General features: G+C 37.9%; 1 protein-coding gene across 2 annotated transcripts in view; it reads right to left on the bottom strand.

Annotated features, from left to right (window-relative positions):
- Nucleotides 1–183: 183 nt before the first annotated feature.
- The window catches only part of rgs7a (regulator of G protein signaling 7a), a 50,763-nt gene continuing 37,195 nt past the window's right edge, over nucleotides 184–13,751 (bottom strand). Inside the window, exons 5-18 of one of the 2 annotated variants that reach the window (XM_026189974.1) lie at nucleotides 12,802–12,908; nucleotides 10,961–11,012; nucleotides 9,871–9,935; nucleotides 9,466–9,542; nucleotides 9,164–9,245; nucleotides 7,356–7,430; nucleotides 7,102–7,200; nucleotides 6,814–6,875; nucleotides 6,321–6,431; nucleotides 6,094–6,219; nucleotides 2,925–3,111; nucleotides 2,526–2,615; nucleotides 1,349–1,385; nucleotides 184–1,105 (exon numbers count right to left, since the gene is read on the bottom strand). In XM_026189974.1, the coding sequence (XP_026045759.1) occupies nucleotides 1,365–1,385; nucleotides 2,526–2,615; nucleotides 2,925–3,111; nucleotides 6,094–6,219; nucleotides 6,321–6,431; nucleotides 6,814–6,875; nucleotides 7,102–7,200; nucleotides 7,356–7,430; nucleotides 9,164–9,245; nucleotides 9,466–9,542; nucleotides 9,871–9,935; nucleotides 10,961–11,012; nucleotides 12,802–12,908 (1,154 nt within the window). In that variant the 3' untranslated portion in view covers nucleotides 184–1,105; nucleotides 1,349–1,364. The remainder of the gene's footprint in view (nucleotides 1,106–1,348; nucleotides 1,386–2,525; nucleotides 2,616–2,924; nucleotides 3,112–6,093; nucleotides 6,220–6,320; nucleotides 6,432–6,813; nucleotides 6,876–7,101; nucleotides 7,201–7,355; nucleotides 7,431–9,163; nucleotides 9,246–9,465; nucleotides 9,543–9,870; nucleotides 9,936–10,960; nucleotides 11,013–12,801; nucleotides 12,909–13,751) is intronic. The other variant, XM_026189975.1, reaches the window with a different exon arrangement.

Below are 13,751 nucleotides of genomic sequence, written 5' to 3'. Positions count from 1 at the left end.
TTTGCATGACAAAACTCCATTTGTCTGCAGAGTACCGTAGCTCATTTTGCTGATCTGTGTTGAAAACTGTTGTTTTTTTTAACCGATGGGAAATAGTTTACCCCCATCTAGTGGCAGAAAACAAAAGTGCATAAACCCGTTGGATTATATTAAAACTGATGAATATTTGAATGAATGAATATTTAATTCTAAAATTGTGTGTATACAGGAAAAGAAAAAATCAGACCTAGGCCATATTAACAGATAGAGGGCCAACTTTAATAATACAAGTAAGTAAAAGTGTCTTTAAATATGGTATAAAAATAAATGCAGGAGAGAATAACAAAGAATTATGTTCTACGCAAGACAGGAGACAGCATTTTTTTATGTAAATCTGAATGTGACTTTACAGGAGCAATGAAAATCATATGTGCTAGTTATTTGTAGTGCAATAAAATAATGCAAAGCAAAAATAAATGCACCATAAATAATAATATTAATCATAATATATATATGTATATATATATTGTATATTCATTCTGCACAACACTTCCCATAGCGTGACAAAGTATCTGTGATCTCAGATCATGTAAAGCAATGACATTGGTTAGATTTATCAGTTTAAGCTGTCATTTTATATTTTTCTACATTTTTTTCTTTTGTTTTTTGTTTTTTTTTTCTCTCTGACATCATTTGTTTCAGCTGGAAGTGAGAGACAGGAGGGAGGTTCCGATCCAGCATTTATGATGGAAAGAACTGGAACACTGGGTATAACTTTCTTCAGTGTCATTTTTTTATTTTTTCATCTTGACTGTCTGTCAGTGTCCCCTCAAGTCCAGCAGTGCCTCCTTTCTGAGAATACTGGAAATATATCAGGTATTGAAAGTGGAGAGAGAAGAAGGAACATCCCCTCCATGGACATGCAACATCCTGTGGACAACAGATGAACAGAAGGCTTGGCTCATCATCCGGCTGGGCCAAGAGCAGATGACAGACAATGAGGATGAAGAGATGAAATGGTTCCCCTCTCCATGTCCCAGAGAGAGAGAGAGAGAGAGTTGGCATTGATTTTAGCATGATGGCACACAACTGGTCAACCTCTTGGATGCCAGTGGTTTCCCCTGCGCTGGGAGAAGAGATAAGAAGACAGAAAAGAATGAAAATAGGGAATAAGGTGGAAGAAGGGAAGAAGAAATACACAGTATTTTAACAACACACTTAGTGCAGGAATTGCACATTTTGTATTACATTCAATGGTAGAATTTAGCACAACATTTAAGTAGAGTAGCAATCACAACATGCTGACAAGAATTAAATAACAACAACCAAATGTAGTACATGAAGATGATATGGTATCATTGGACATTACCTGGGAGTAAGACCCTTCAGAATAAGTTCTTACTTTTCTGTTGAGACAAAAAAAAAACACATATTTGAGGTGACTTTAGTTTGTGGATTCATAGGTCACTAAACAAATTACACATATGTAAGAATCGCTAGATCAACAAAATATGCAGGCTTTGTTTAATTTTAGCTGGCATAAAAAAGAATATTCTGCCATCATGTAAAACATACTACTTTCACATCATAGTCAATCAAAAAGAAGAACTAACACAACATACGCCCCAAAATTGATGTAGGTTTAACAGTTTTTTCTTTTAAAAAAAAAAACATTAATACAATACTGAAATTTTATTTGCCAGATAGATGGGCTGATAAAGAGTAGGAGGTGTGAGACAGGGTAGGTTTTTAACCACGTGGATGCGCTTGTGTAATGCTGAAATATTCTGCATGGTATGACATCCCATTTTTCTGTATTCATAAGAGTTTCTACAAGCCTGACAAGAGTCCTGATCAGCTCCTCCATCAAATACACCTGAAAGAGACTCCATTAATATATTGTACAAATCCGCTTTGCCTGTTATTGTTTGCAGCGGTCCGATTTTATTTGCAACTTTTTTTGGTTTGAACTGGTTTGCACTTTGGTTTGGGAGACATAGACTTAACAACTGAATTTAACATCATTTTGTCTAAAAACAAATATGTAATTTCAAGAAGCTACTTGGAGTCTGAAATGCACCAGGCTGCTAAAGCAATAAGGCATGGGAAATCCAAATCCACTGTGATTCCTGTATTGTTCCAAATCTGTCTGCTGCTGAGTTAACTTTACTATGATAAGTCAATAACAATATAATTGTCAATTTCTTGATTTTTGTCCCTTAGTGAACAAATAAATATCAACATTACTCCTGTAGCAGAATACACTGTATGATACTACAGGTAAGTGTAAAAGCAAGTTGCAGACTTGTTTTTATGCAAGGGGATTACTGGGAATGGGATAAAATGTAATTTAACAGACTTTGAAAAGGTGTGACTTTGGTTGCTAGAAGGGCTTATTTCAGCATCAGCAAGTCAGCAGAGTCAGTTCAAATCCAAATAGAGTGTCACGTAATGTCATCTACATGTACTTCTCTCATCTTATTTTCTCACTAACTAATTTATCAAATGTTTTTAGCCAAGCTTTATGGTTTATTTGATTTTGTTACCTTCTTCTTGGCCTGTAGTAATTCCTGGTAGGCACTGGAACGGATGAAACGGCTGTAAGAATCACTCTTCATCAACTTGTAGATGTGTTCCTGGTGAAGAAACACATAATGTGAGAATGATGAACAAAAGCACGAGTATGAAGTCAGACACAAATAACACTTGTACTAAAACCAAATCAAAAAAAATCTTTCACTGATCCCCAAGACTGTGGTTTGTAAACTGCTAAGAGTAAATATCTCATTGGTCTGTCAGGTACACTCAGCACTAGTTTGATCACTGTCCAAGTCCCAGTGACAGGCTGAATGTTCCTATTCCTCTCTACATTGTGCAACACAAACTAAACAGCCGTGGCTATTATTTAACATCTCTTCATCATTTCCTTTTGGGCAACCATTCACCTGTGCATCCTCGAAGGCGTAGCGTCCAGGATCTTTGACATTCTGGGTGGTTTTGTCGTAGCTCTTTGAATCCACATTGATGGCACTGGGTGCCCCTGGGGCCAAAAACTCTTGCCAGATCTCCTGGACTCTGGTTGGAACTTCTCTAATTGGACGCTTCTTTAGTTCCTGGACTGCTAGCCAGAATCTGCAAACCAAAGTCACAACTACTTCAAACCAATGAAGGGATAATTACTCGCAGTCCACATCAATTCCACAATGGACTAATTTTGCATGCTGTCCGTTGTGACCGCGGACAACTGAGCCTGGTCAACTAATTTTGTTTTATTGGACTATTGGCAGATATTAGCTTGTGATAGATCGGTTTGTATCAGTGTGTATTTCGTCAGATATGCAGTGACAATTTTTTACTTATTTGTTTGCTTTTTTTTAAAGTATTACTGAGTTATGAATTAAGGAATACAGGGCAAGAAATCATCCTTGGGGTAATTTAAAAATGTGTCATTGGACCGTCTCAGAAAGTCATTGTTTGCAATAGAAGCAGATGAGTATGCAACTCAGCTGACCAAATGCTCATGTGGAGTCAAATGGTATTTTAACTCGAGACCCTAATTTGGCGTAATGTGCACTAGGTTGTCAGATGATTAAAACCATGACATCTGCAGCTTTTGGTATCTAGGCATTAGTTTAAAAAAATCATCTTCAATAATAAGTTGGTAATTCCTTTGAGGGCACCCCTTTTCCAGTTTTTACCTTTTATATTAATGAATTTGCTCCATCATTCTGTCATCACACAAAAGAAAGAAAATGTAACACGTGTTAAGGAATGTGACTGGACTATAATGGATTTCTGAACTTTCCGGGGAGACTTCAACAGAGACAGATTGTAAAAGTGGAAATTATATCAGCAGGAAACCATTTTAATTTAAAAACCCCAGGTGGATAGAGGTTAAAATATTTATGAATGACAGTGCTTGCGTGCTTGCTAGTGGTGGACGTGTTAATTTCCAGGAGAGTAAAAACTGAGAGTTTAATTAAACTGACCTAATTATTAACTTTGGGCAGCAACAAATCAAGCATGTAGGGAGCAAAGGAGCCACTCTGCACACAATTACACTACATTTAGCTGCTTGTACGTGGCTCTGATATTCTGCCCACTGTGACAGTGTGCATATTTTAAGTGATGCACCCACCAGCTATCCCTGCTTTGAAAACATTACCATTACTATACACATTTTATAATTACTCTCCAAAATGCCTTACACAGGGGAAGAAGTATTGACTCCAGTAATAGCAATCACAGTAACAACATGTTGCTGCTGATATGAAAATGCACCTATTATTATGAGTCATTTGTACACCTAGTAAAAAGCCACTCAAGTCGTTGTTGATCATGTCTACCATCAAAGAAAGATTCATCTCAGGATAATCATATTGACATGTACTTTGTGATTCCTGTGTTTCATATTGCTTTTAATGTATGTGCAGCTAGAGAAGGAGAGCATTCTCAACCGTCACTCATGGCAGCAAATTTATTCATATATTCCCATTGTATGGAGTGGGATCATGAGTTCAGACTAGGCCCAACCTACATGTTTTACCTTTACAGCTGGCTTAACAGTTTGTGGCACAGATTCAACACAGTGCTGACAACATATCTCAGAGATTTTGGTCTATATTGACATGATAGCATCAAAACATTCCTACAGATTTGTCGGCTGCACATTCATGACGTGAATCTCCCATTCAGTCACATCCCAAAGGTGCTCTGTTGAATTGTGACCTGGTGACTCAGGAGGCTGACTGAGTTCAAGAAACCACTTTGAGGTCATTTTAGTTTTGTCACATGGTGCGTTATCCTGCTGGCAGCAGCCATCAGAAGATGGGTGTGCTGTGGTCATAAAGGGATGGCCATGACAGTCAGGTCAGCTGTAGTTTTAAACAATGATCAATTGATACTAAGGGGGCCAAAGTGTGCCAAGAAAATACTCCCGCAACACAGCGTGCAGTGAATTCATCCTACAAGGCAGGATGAATTCACACTTTCATATTGTTTACACCTTATTCTTATCAAACCAGAGAATATTTTTCCAATCTTCTACTGTGCAATTTTGGTCAGCCTGTTTGATATGTAATCTCAGTTTCCTGTTCTTAGCTGACAGGAAGGGCAGCCGGTGTGGTCCTCTGATGTTGCTGCCCATTTGCTGCGTAATTTGGTTATAACAAGTGAGTATTTGAGTTACTGTTCCTTTCTTTTTCTGTGGAATCAGTGTGGCCATTCTCCCCAGACCTGTGGCATCAACAAACAAATCTTAACCTTTGGCTCACTGGATTTTTTTTCTTTTTCAGGCCACTCTTCGTAAACCCTACAGATGGCTGTGCAGGAAAATCAACAGTTTGTGAAATACTCAGACCAGCCTGTCTGGTCCCAACAACCACACCACCTTCAAAGGCACTTAAATCACATATTTTTCTGAATTCCAATCAGCAGTGTGTACATACCTTAAGTTGTTGTCTTGTGAATGGCTCATCACATGTTTGAGTTTATGAGCACTTAAGCGATTAGGTTATACCTACTAAAGTGTGTTTTTGAGGTATTATTATTTTTATACTAGGCTACACTGCAGAGTCAAAACATTTCTTTTCACAGAAGTAGTTTCTGGTTGCTTTGGAGATTTAGACTCAATATCAAGCACCGGTTCATTTTATAAATTATAACAAACTTTGATTAAATTCCAAATGATATATTTTTATCATTGTTAAAATAAAATCTATCTCAACCAGCTACACTGAACTGCTGATGCATTATTATCTTTTTGTATTTTCTTAGTACTCCTTCCACAACTGTTGATCTTTAAGTAAAGTAGCTGCCCTTGGATGACAACCATATCTAAATTTTGGATAGTTATAGACAGATGCTATAAATGTTTCACTGAATGCAGAGCAACGGTGGTAAAGCAGCTGTTTAATATTTTTTACTCATGGTTGGCTGTGATACAAAGTGCTTTAACATCCAGTCAAACATGTTAATATATTTTATATTTATATTAATATTTCAGCTAAGATGAGGACATTTCTAATGTAATATGGTAGACAGTGCAATACTGGTATAATGCATGTACTGTATATGGGCATGCTGCTCTATAGAAAGAACTTTTTCATGATGTACCTGAGATTCTCTGAGCTGAACTCAGACTCCAGGAACTTTAGGAACTGCTCTCTCCCAACAGGATCTTTGAGAACCTCGTCAATGCCAAAAGCCCACCTCTTTACCCTCTGCTGGCCTGGCTCCTTACTGGAGGAGGACACAAAAAGTACAACACGTTTTCACAGATCAATATGTGCTATAGAAACACTTGGGAATAACGTTTAGCATTTGTGGTTTTCTGTACCCACCTGGCTTCAAGCTCCCAGAGTGTGGCGTCATCTGAGATCCAAGGGTTAGATGGGTCTGGTGGCGTGAGGAAGGGGTCGTATTCAAGATACTGCTCCGTATAGCCCAACAAACTGTTTTTTAAAACAAGAATGGGTGGTTTATTTGTTAGCTTTACCTGACAGAAAGAGAAGGTAAATTCCCTTGGGAGCAAATACTATAAATGAAATGAAATGTAGAGTTTGACAAGAGGGATTGGCTCACTACTTGGACACAAGGATTTAGAAGTCTTTCCTGAACATATCTCTCTTTTTAGAAAGGAATGACAAACAGACACTTTGTACAGGATCAGGTATCTGGATCTCTGTACGCTGATGACAGCTGAAGGCATTGTCTGGGCTTAAACACTGCTCAAGGTCATCTTAGTTCTTAATTCCCAGCTGTGTTAGGCTGTTTAAAGGCTCAATAAACAGATCGATGGCTAAACTGAATAAAGACACAAAGAACATCGCTCACCTCTCTGCCACTTTGGACATTTTCAGTCGATGCCTGTCTAATTGCAATTGCCAAAAGGTGATCTGAAACCACAGCGGGGAACAATGAGTAGACAGCAGTCTCCATGAATTCATTCATTCATTTTCAGTCATACTGATATGACATTTCAAGTTATGCTTTATATTTAAAAGGTGCTCAGTGCAATTAACTGGATACAGAAATAATATGGCTGTAGTAAAATACCAAGTCCAATTGAAGCACTATCATTGACAAAATCACAAATCCTCTACTGCCACCTGTAGGTCTAACCTGTTCCTGCAGTTCTTCTTCTGTAGGCTGCTTGGCCTCTGGAGCTGGGGTGTGGGTTGGGCTGTGGGTACGGATATCATTCTGCAGCCCATACACAGACTAATAAAATAAAAACGTAAGCATCAATATAAGTAGCCTTAATGCTGCAAACAAGCAAAGCATGGCAATATGAAACTGTTTGCATTCATACTTGTAATATATACATACAAATAAGTAACATTATAATCAGGTAAGAGTAGAAAGCTCTTAAGTACCTTTCTAGTTTTGTGGGGATTTTTCATTCTTGAGGACTTCTTTATGTCAACTTCTGTTGTATTGACACATCCAGGCTGTGAAAAAAATGAAAATCAGGAAATCATGAGAAATCCAGCTTGTGATTACATTTTTAGCTGATTATACTCTTCCTTGAGCTTAGACTCTTAGAACACAGTTATGTACTCTATATCACAGTGTACTCTAGCTCGATGCCACAATTAGTAAAGGTGTCGGTACTGTGCAAAAGTTTTAGGCAGGTGTGAAACAGAGACAGAAATATAAATGATTGTTTATTGGCCCCAAATGTGTCCTGCAGCAGGACAACGACCCCAAACTACAGCCAAATATTTTCAAAAGGAAAAAGAAGTGGTGGAAGTGATGGTATGGCCCCCACAGAGCCCTGATCTCAACTTCATCAAGCGTGTCTGGGATTACATGAAGAGACAGAAGGATGTGAGGAAGCCTACATCCACAGAAAATCTGTGGTTAGTTCTCCGAAAGTTTTGGAACAACCTGCTTTCTTCTTCTGTTTTCTTTCGAAAACTGTGTGAAGAACTGTTTTGAAGGCAAAGGGTGGCCACACCAAATATTGATTTGATTTACCTTTCTCTTTTGTTCATGATGATTAAAATAAATGATTAACACTTCCATTTTTGAAAGCATTCTTTGTTTACAGCATTTTTTCTCACCTACCTAAAACTTTTGCTCAGTACTGTGTCATTTTTCAAATACGCTTAGCCAACAAATTCTCCCCAGTTCCCATTACAAATCTTTCACATCTGCAGCAAGCTTCGTTTCTTTGCCAAGGTTACATAGTCCACAATAGAGACAACACCAACAGAGGACATTTGCCTGCAGTCTCATGTCATCTAACTCAGACAGGGGCATCTTAAAATCTCACCAAGTACCCCGCACTTTGAAAATGATGCTAAAGGATACTATGTGCGTTAAAATGTGATGCCTGCGGGTCCTGACCAAGCATCAGTATGTGACAAGTTGGAAGTGAGAATGAGCTGGATTTGCTGGAAGTCTCAAGGACAATGTGTCAGATGCTGGTTAATTAAACATGGAATGTGCCAATTCTAGGAAAACATGGAAACCAGCAGGAAATTAGAATCTTAGAGTGCAAATACTGGCTGATTGAGCAAGTAGTCTAATCTAGGTTTCTTCCAGAAGAACAGAGCTTGATGGTGTCACTGTGAAATTTGAATTAATATTGATTATGTTGCTCCGAGGACGCATAAATTGAACTTGTTATTTCCCAATTAACCGTGGAGCAGTGGCTTTCAGGAATACAGCAGAGGAGACCCTTAAACCTCAAGGGGAAACTAAATGCTAATGCTAAGCAAGTGTGCAGGAACAAGGTAAAGAGCAGCGGTGAAGCTGATGTGTTGTGACAGTTATTGATGTGGCATTTCATGTGTATGGCCAAGGCAAATACACGCCGGGGTATTTGCAGAGCGTTCAGCTATTTACACTCTTTAAATGTTACAGGAACCATATAAAGCTCATATATAAATTCTGTCATCTATTAAGTGCTTAAAGCTTATAATTGCATAACATTTATGAAACAATTTATTAATCACAGTGTTATGTGATATCTATAAAAAAGACAATACATAACTCACAAAAACTAAATGTACCATTCTGGGTAATTGTTCATTTAGACTGTGGTCATTGTGAAATAATTATTTCAGCATTATTCACTTTTACGAGAACTAGTAGGATGATGCTAGTAAAGTCAGCAAAACAATGCTATTAGTAACAGCAGAGGTGATTATGACAATACCATCATAATTTTACTCACCACTGGTCTGTGCACGTCCCAGAATGCTCTTTCCTGACTGTCAAGAATTTTTCTCTCAATTTTGTCTCTTTTCTTGTCCACTCTGGGAGGGAAAAGATAGAATTCAGGGAACAGTTCTGACAGAGTGTGTAGATTAATCTAAAACATTTATGAGCCATTTACTTCATCACATGTTTAATGTGCAATCCATCTGTGAAGTTGTGCACTGGTAATTACAGGGACGTTTAATCACGACATAACGAGTCTGTAAGAGAACTCACTTATAATGGCTCAATGCGTGTGTGGTTCTTATAGAAACCTACTTTGCTTGTGCTTCTGCTTGCATAAAAATGAACTCCCATTTCCTGGCGAAAGCTCTCTGTAGCCTTGCTAAGCTCTCCTGTAAGTAAAACAAAGAAGAAGCAGGAAAACTAAGCTTTGTAGGAATCCAGGCTGATTATGTTTATCGCGCATGCTGTGTACAGTGCACAACTGGATACAATCTTTAATGACTCCTGCTCTGATATGAAAGAAAAAGACGCAGATAATGACTAAACCAGTGATTCATTTAATAGCTTTGTTGAAAGAGAGCTGCAAATTATACAATGACACATGGAAAAACAAATGTTGTTACTGTCAGTATGAACCAAAAGGTAAGAAAGCAGTGCTAATACAGGAAGAGCACAGATAGAAAGGAGTGCTGACACTAAAAGACCTTCTTCACTTACCGCTTCATAGTCTGCAAGCTCCAGACGTGCTTTATTTTGCATTGTTCTTTTGCAGAGGTAAACAGCTGAGAGAGACAAAGAGAATGGTAATAAAGGGAGAACAGGATCTCAGCTTCGTTTTAACAGCCTTAAGTGGCCCTGCGTTGATTCAGTTAATCCTCTCAACTGCACATTTAGACTGGACTGCAAATCACAAAGGTCATTTACTATGATGTGTGTGTGTGTGTGTGTGTGTGTGTGTGTGTGTGTGTGTGTGTGTGTGTGTGTGTGTGTGTGTGTGTGTGTGTGTGTGTGTGTGCCTGCAACTGCTGGTGCTTGTGTGTTTGAAGGTGTGTGCACGCCTGACTTTTGATGTCTTCCTGTACTATCATCATCCCTTCATCTCTTTGTTAACTGACCATAATGTGCAAGCTTCATTATGCCATTAGAGTGTTTTCATTAAGGGGCATCATTCAAGTGAATCAGTTGCTGCATCTGAGACACTGACTTCCTCTAACACTCCCAGGATTATTCCCACTGTGAGCATTAGCCCCTTTCCCCTTCTACAATTCAAACAACAAATGAACGACCTGCAAGGATGCAGCTATTCAGCAACCCATTTTTGGCATTATGAAAGCTTTATCTCCACTCTGCTCGGCTGTAACAATGAAAAGCTCATCCCTGTATCACCATTAAAATGCTCAGCCAACTGTGCACAACAGGTGCATGCATATCAAGGCATTCCTGTTTTCCTTCACAGTAATCAGACTGCCTCAGTCAGAGTATGACTGAGGTAGACACAATTAACTTTAGTTGGAAAACACTGAAAAAAATAAATGTGTAAAATAGAAAGCATTACCTGATTCTAACTGTTGGCCAAGCGTTAGTGTAAAAACTAAATCTGATCCTTTTTATCACATCTAACATGGAGACACTGTTGCAACACTTGCGTTTCATATTTTTAACCTCTGTAAAAATCAGCATTAATAACATGTCAGCTACAGTTTATGCAATATACAAACAGCCTGTCTCATTAGTCTTCTCTATACACACACAAACACGCACATACACAGTGGAAGTTCAAATATGACTACAACAGAATGGCTCTCACCATAGTCTGTGTTTTCTGGTTCCCAGCAATTTGATGGCCAAAAGTACGGAGTCTGAAGGGAAAAACGAGTCATTAAGAAACAAAACTTTAAAAAAAGACCTTGCAGCTTTGATAATGTACAACTAACCACATGGTGTTTCGAAATCAAAGTGTACTGCTATGTTACTTTGGGTGGGCATGTGGTCCCAGCCCTGCATCTGTCACAATAAAATATTTTGTTGTATAATGGGTTTGGCATAATGTCTAAAGCACATAAGCTTCTTTCAGAGAGTGCTTAGAGCAGACCAGCATGAGAGCTCGCCCTCCTTGGGCAGCATTGTATGGACTGGCACCAGATGAAAAGTGATTACATACAACAAAAGGCAAAGTAAAGGGTACTAACACAAAAAACCTTAGGCATTGATTTACTCTTGTTAGTTGCTGTGCAGCACACTTGGGGGAACTCACTTGGTGGAAAATCAGTAAAACTGTCAGTCTGTGTATTGATGTTTGGAGTACTAGTTCATGAATGGAGCACTCCCCTCCCCATTCATGAACTAGTATGAATTGTGTTCAGGACCTCCTGGTTTACTTACTTCATATGTAATTGAACTAAGTATACTTCATACTTCATATGGGAATGAACATTTTATTTCAACTCCAATAGATGATTTGAAATATCATTTGAAACAATTTTGTCCATTTTTTTGTTCTTTTGCTGCCATCCTGCATAAATGTTATCATTTAACATGACTTTTTTATTAAAACGATCTGCGTGTAGCACTGTGCAAGGCTCTTAGCCACCCCTCATTTTTTATATTCTTCTAGGAAAACGAGTGCAGTGGTTTAGCAAAATGAGAAAACATACATGGAAATACAGTATAGCAAGAAAAAATATTTTTGTACAGTGCTAATGAGCTTAAATTCAGTATTTGGTGTGGCATTTATCCTTTAAAACAGCTTAAACTCTTATAGGCAAGCACTCTTGTAATTTATTTGAGTAGTCTTCAGGAATAGGTTTCCAGGCTTCTTGAAGGATATTCAAAGCTCTTTGGATCTTGGCTTCCTTTTGTTATGTTCTCTGTGAAGATGATTCCACACTGCTTCACTAATCTTGCGGTCCGGGCTATGAAGAGGCCAATCCATGACTGATAGTGTTCCATTGTGTGTGTTTTTTATCCAGATATTCTTTTACTCTATTGGGACTGTGTAGTTAGGATCACTGTCATGCTAAATAACATAGTCAAAGTCAAAGCTTCTTTCCAGACCGATAAAATCTGAAAGTACTTTTCTGCGTTCATAATTCCATCAATTTCGACAAGATCTCCAATACCACTCTCTGAAATGCAAATATGGATTCATTGCTCTATGAGACATGTTGCCAGTGATTTTTAGTTCTTGTGTAATTTGGCATGCATCCATCTTTTTCTCTGTCTCCTTTCCTTAAAATTGCTTCTTGACAGCCACATGCATCTCCCAGGTTCTGTGTCCAGCCTTTGTTGGATTTTTTTCCCTATTTCTTAAAGACGAACATGATGACTTTCAAATACTTTTCATCTGCAGTGAATATTTTCCACCCTGCCACTTCTTTTGTCCAGTTTCCTCATTTTTAATTAATTAATGAATTGCAACACCTTATGTTCACAGTATTTGATGGCCCTAATCAAAAAGTGGATGAAAAGAAAGAACAGAATAATCTATTGACTCTAAAAGTCCTTGACTCTAGCAAACTTAAAATGTTAAATATTTAAAAAATAGGATTAAATATTCCCTTGATTAAGCAATGCTGACAGAGTCGGACAGATGTATAATAAAAATAAAATCATTCAATATAATGAGGAATTAAACATTAACATTCTTACCTGAAACCTATAGAAAGTGCCATCGTCTTTGAGAGTGAGGACGTGGTCAGAGATGGGGAAGAAGTAACCATGTGCAGCCATCAGAGTTCCCAGATGAAGAGCCTCCACTGGGAGAAAACACAGATAAAAAGACTATTTACATCTTGATGCGCTCCTTTTTTCCAGTTTTTTTCCCAGTAGTACCAGATACCAGCACATGTTAATGTGCTTTCATGCACATAAAACATACACACTAGTAGCAGCATGTTTTTGCCAAGAAATGCAGTAATGAGATTGTGTTTCTAAACAAAGAGCATCATAGCAAGCTTCACAACACTGTTGAGATGACTGTTAAGATTTCTGTGAAGGAAACAAGATATAATTTTCTTTCCTTTGGGTAGACGATATGAGACAGTCACACAACAGCCAAATAGTAGCGTCAAATAAAAAAACAACAAGATCTTTTTTTTTATTGTTCAAATCATAAAAAATTCACATATACATTGTTTGCACATTTTGTCCAAAGACATAACAGACTAATATATGATAGTAAATGTACTGTGTGAGTTTTAAATACACTGCTGGTTGAGCTTAACAATGGATAAGGATGGGCTAGATGTGTCTCTACTTAGTGGGTCTCACACTAAACTAAGCTATCCAGCTGTTGGTTTTAGCCTTCCATTTAAGTTGCTAGAAAAACACATTTTTAAAAATGTCAAACGCTTGCTTTAATTTAAATTCTAATTTATTTGCTTTATTTAATTATACAGAGACATTAAAGGTAAACCTGCTTGGAGATCTTAGTTTTTCATTAAAAAGAAGATTCGCTGATTACGCTGCAATCAATACCTCCTCATCACAGATATTGGCCCAGCATGTGTTTTTCTTTTTATTTGTATCCCCAGCTAATTAACGTTATTCACCGTTCATCCCAAGGTGCAAATTCATCCTTCACAATATTGCTAAAATGA

This window comes from Astatotilapia calliptera, chromosome 13, assembly GCF_900246225.1.
Source record: "Astatotilapia calliptera chromosome 13, fAstCal1.2, whole genome shotgun sequence".
Taxonomy (NCBI): Eukaryota; Metazoa; Chordata; class Actinopteri; order Cichliformes; family Cichlidae; genus Astatotilapia; species Astatotilapia calliptera.
The sequence above is the reverse complement of the archived record's forward strand: the minus strand, read 5'-3'. Positions and strand labels throughout refer to the sequence as shown.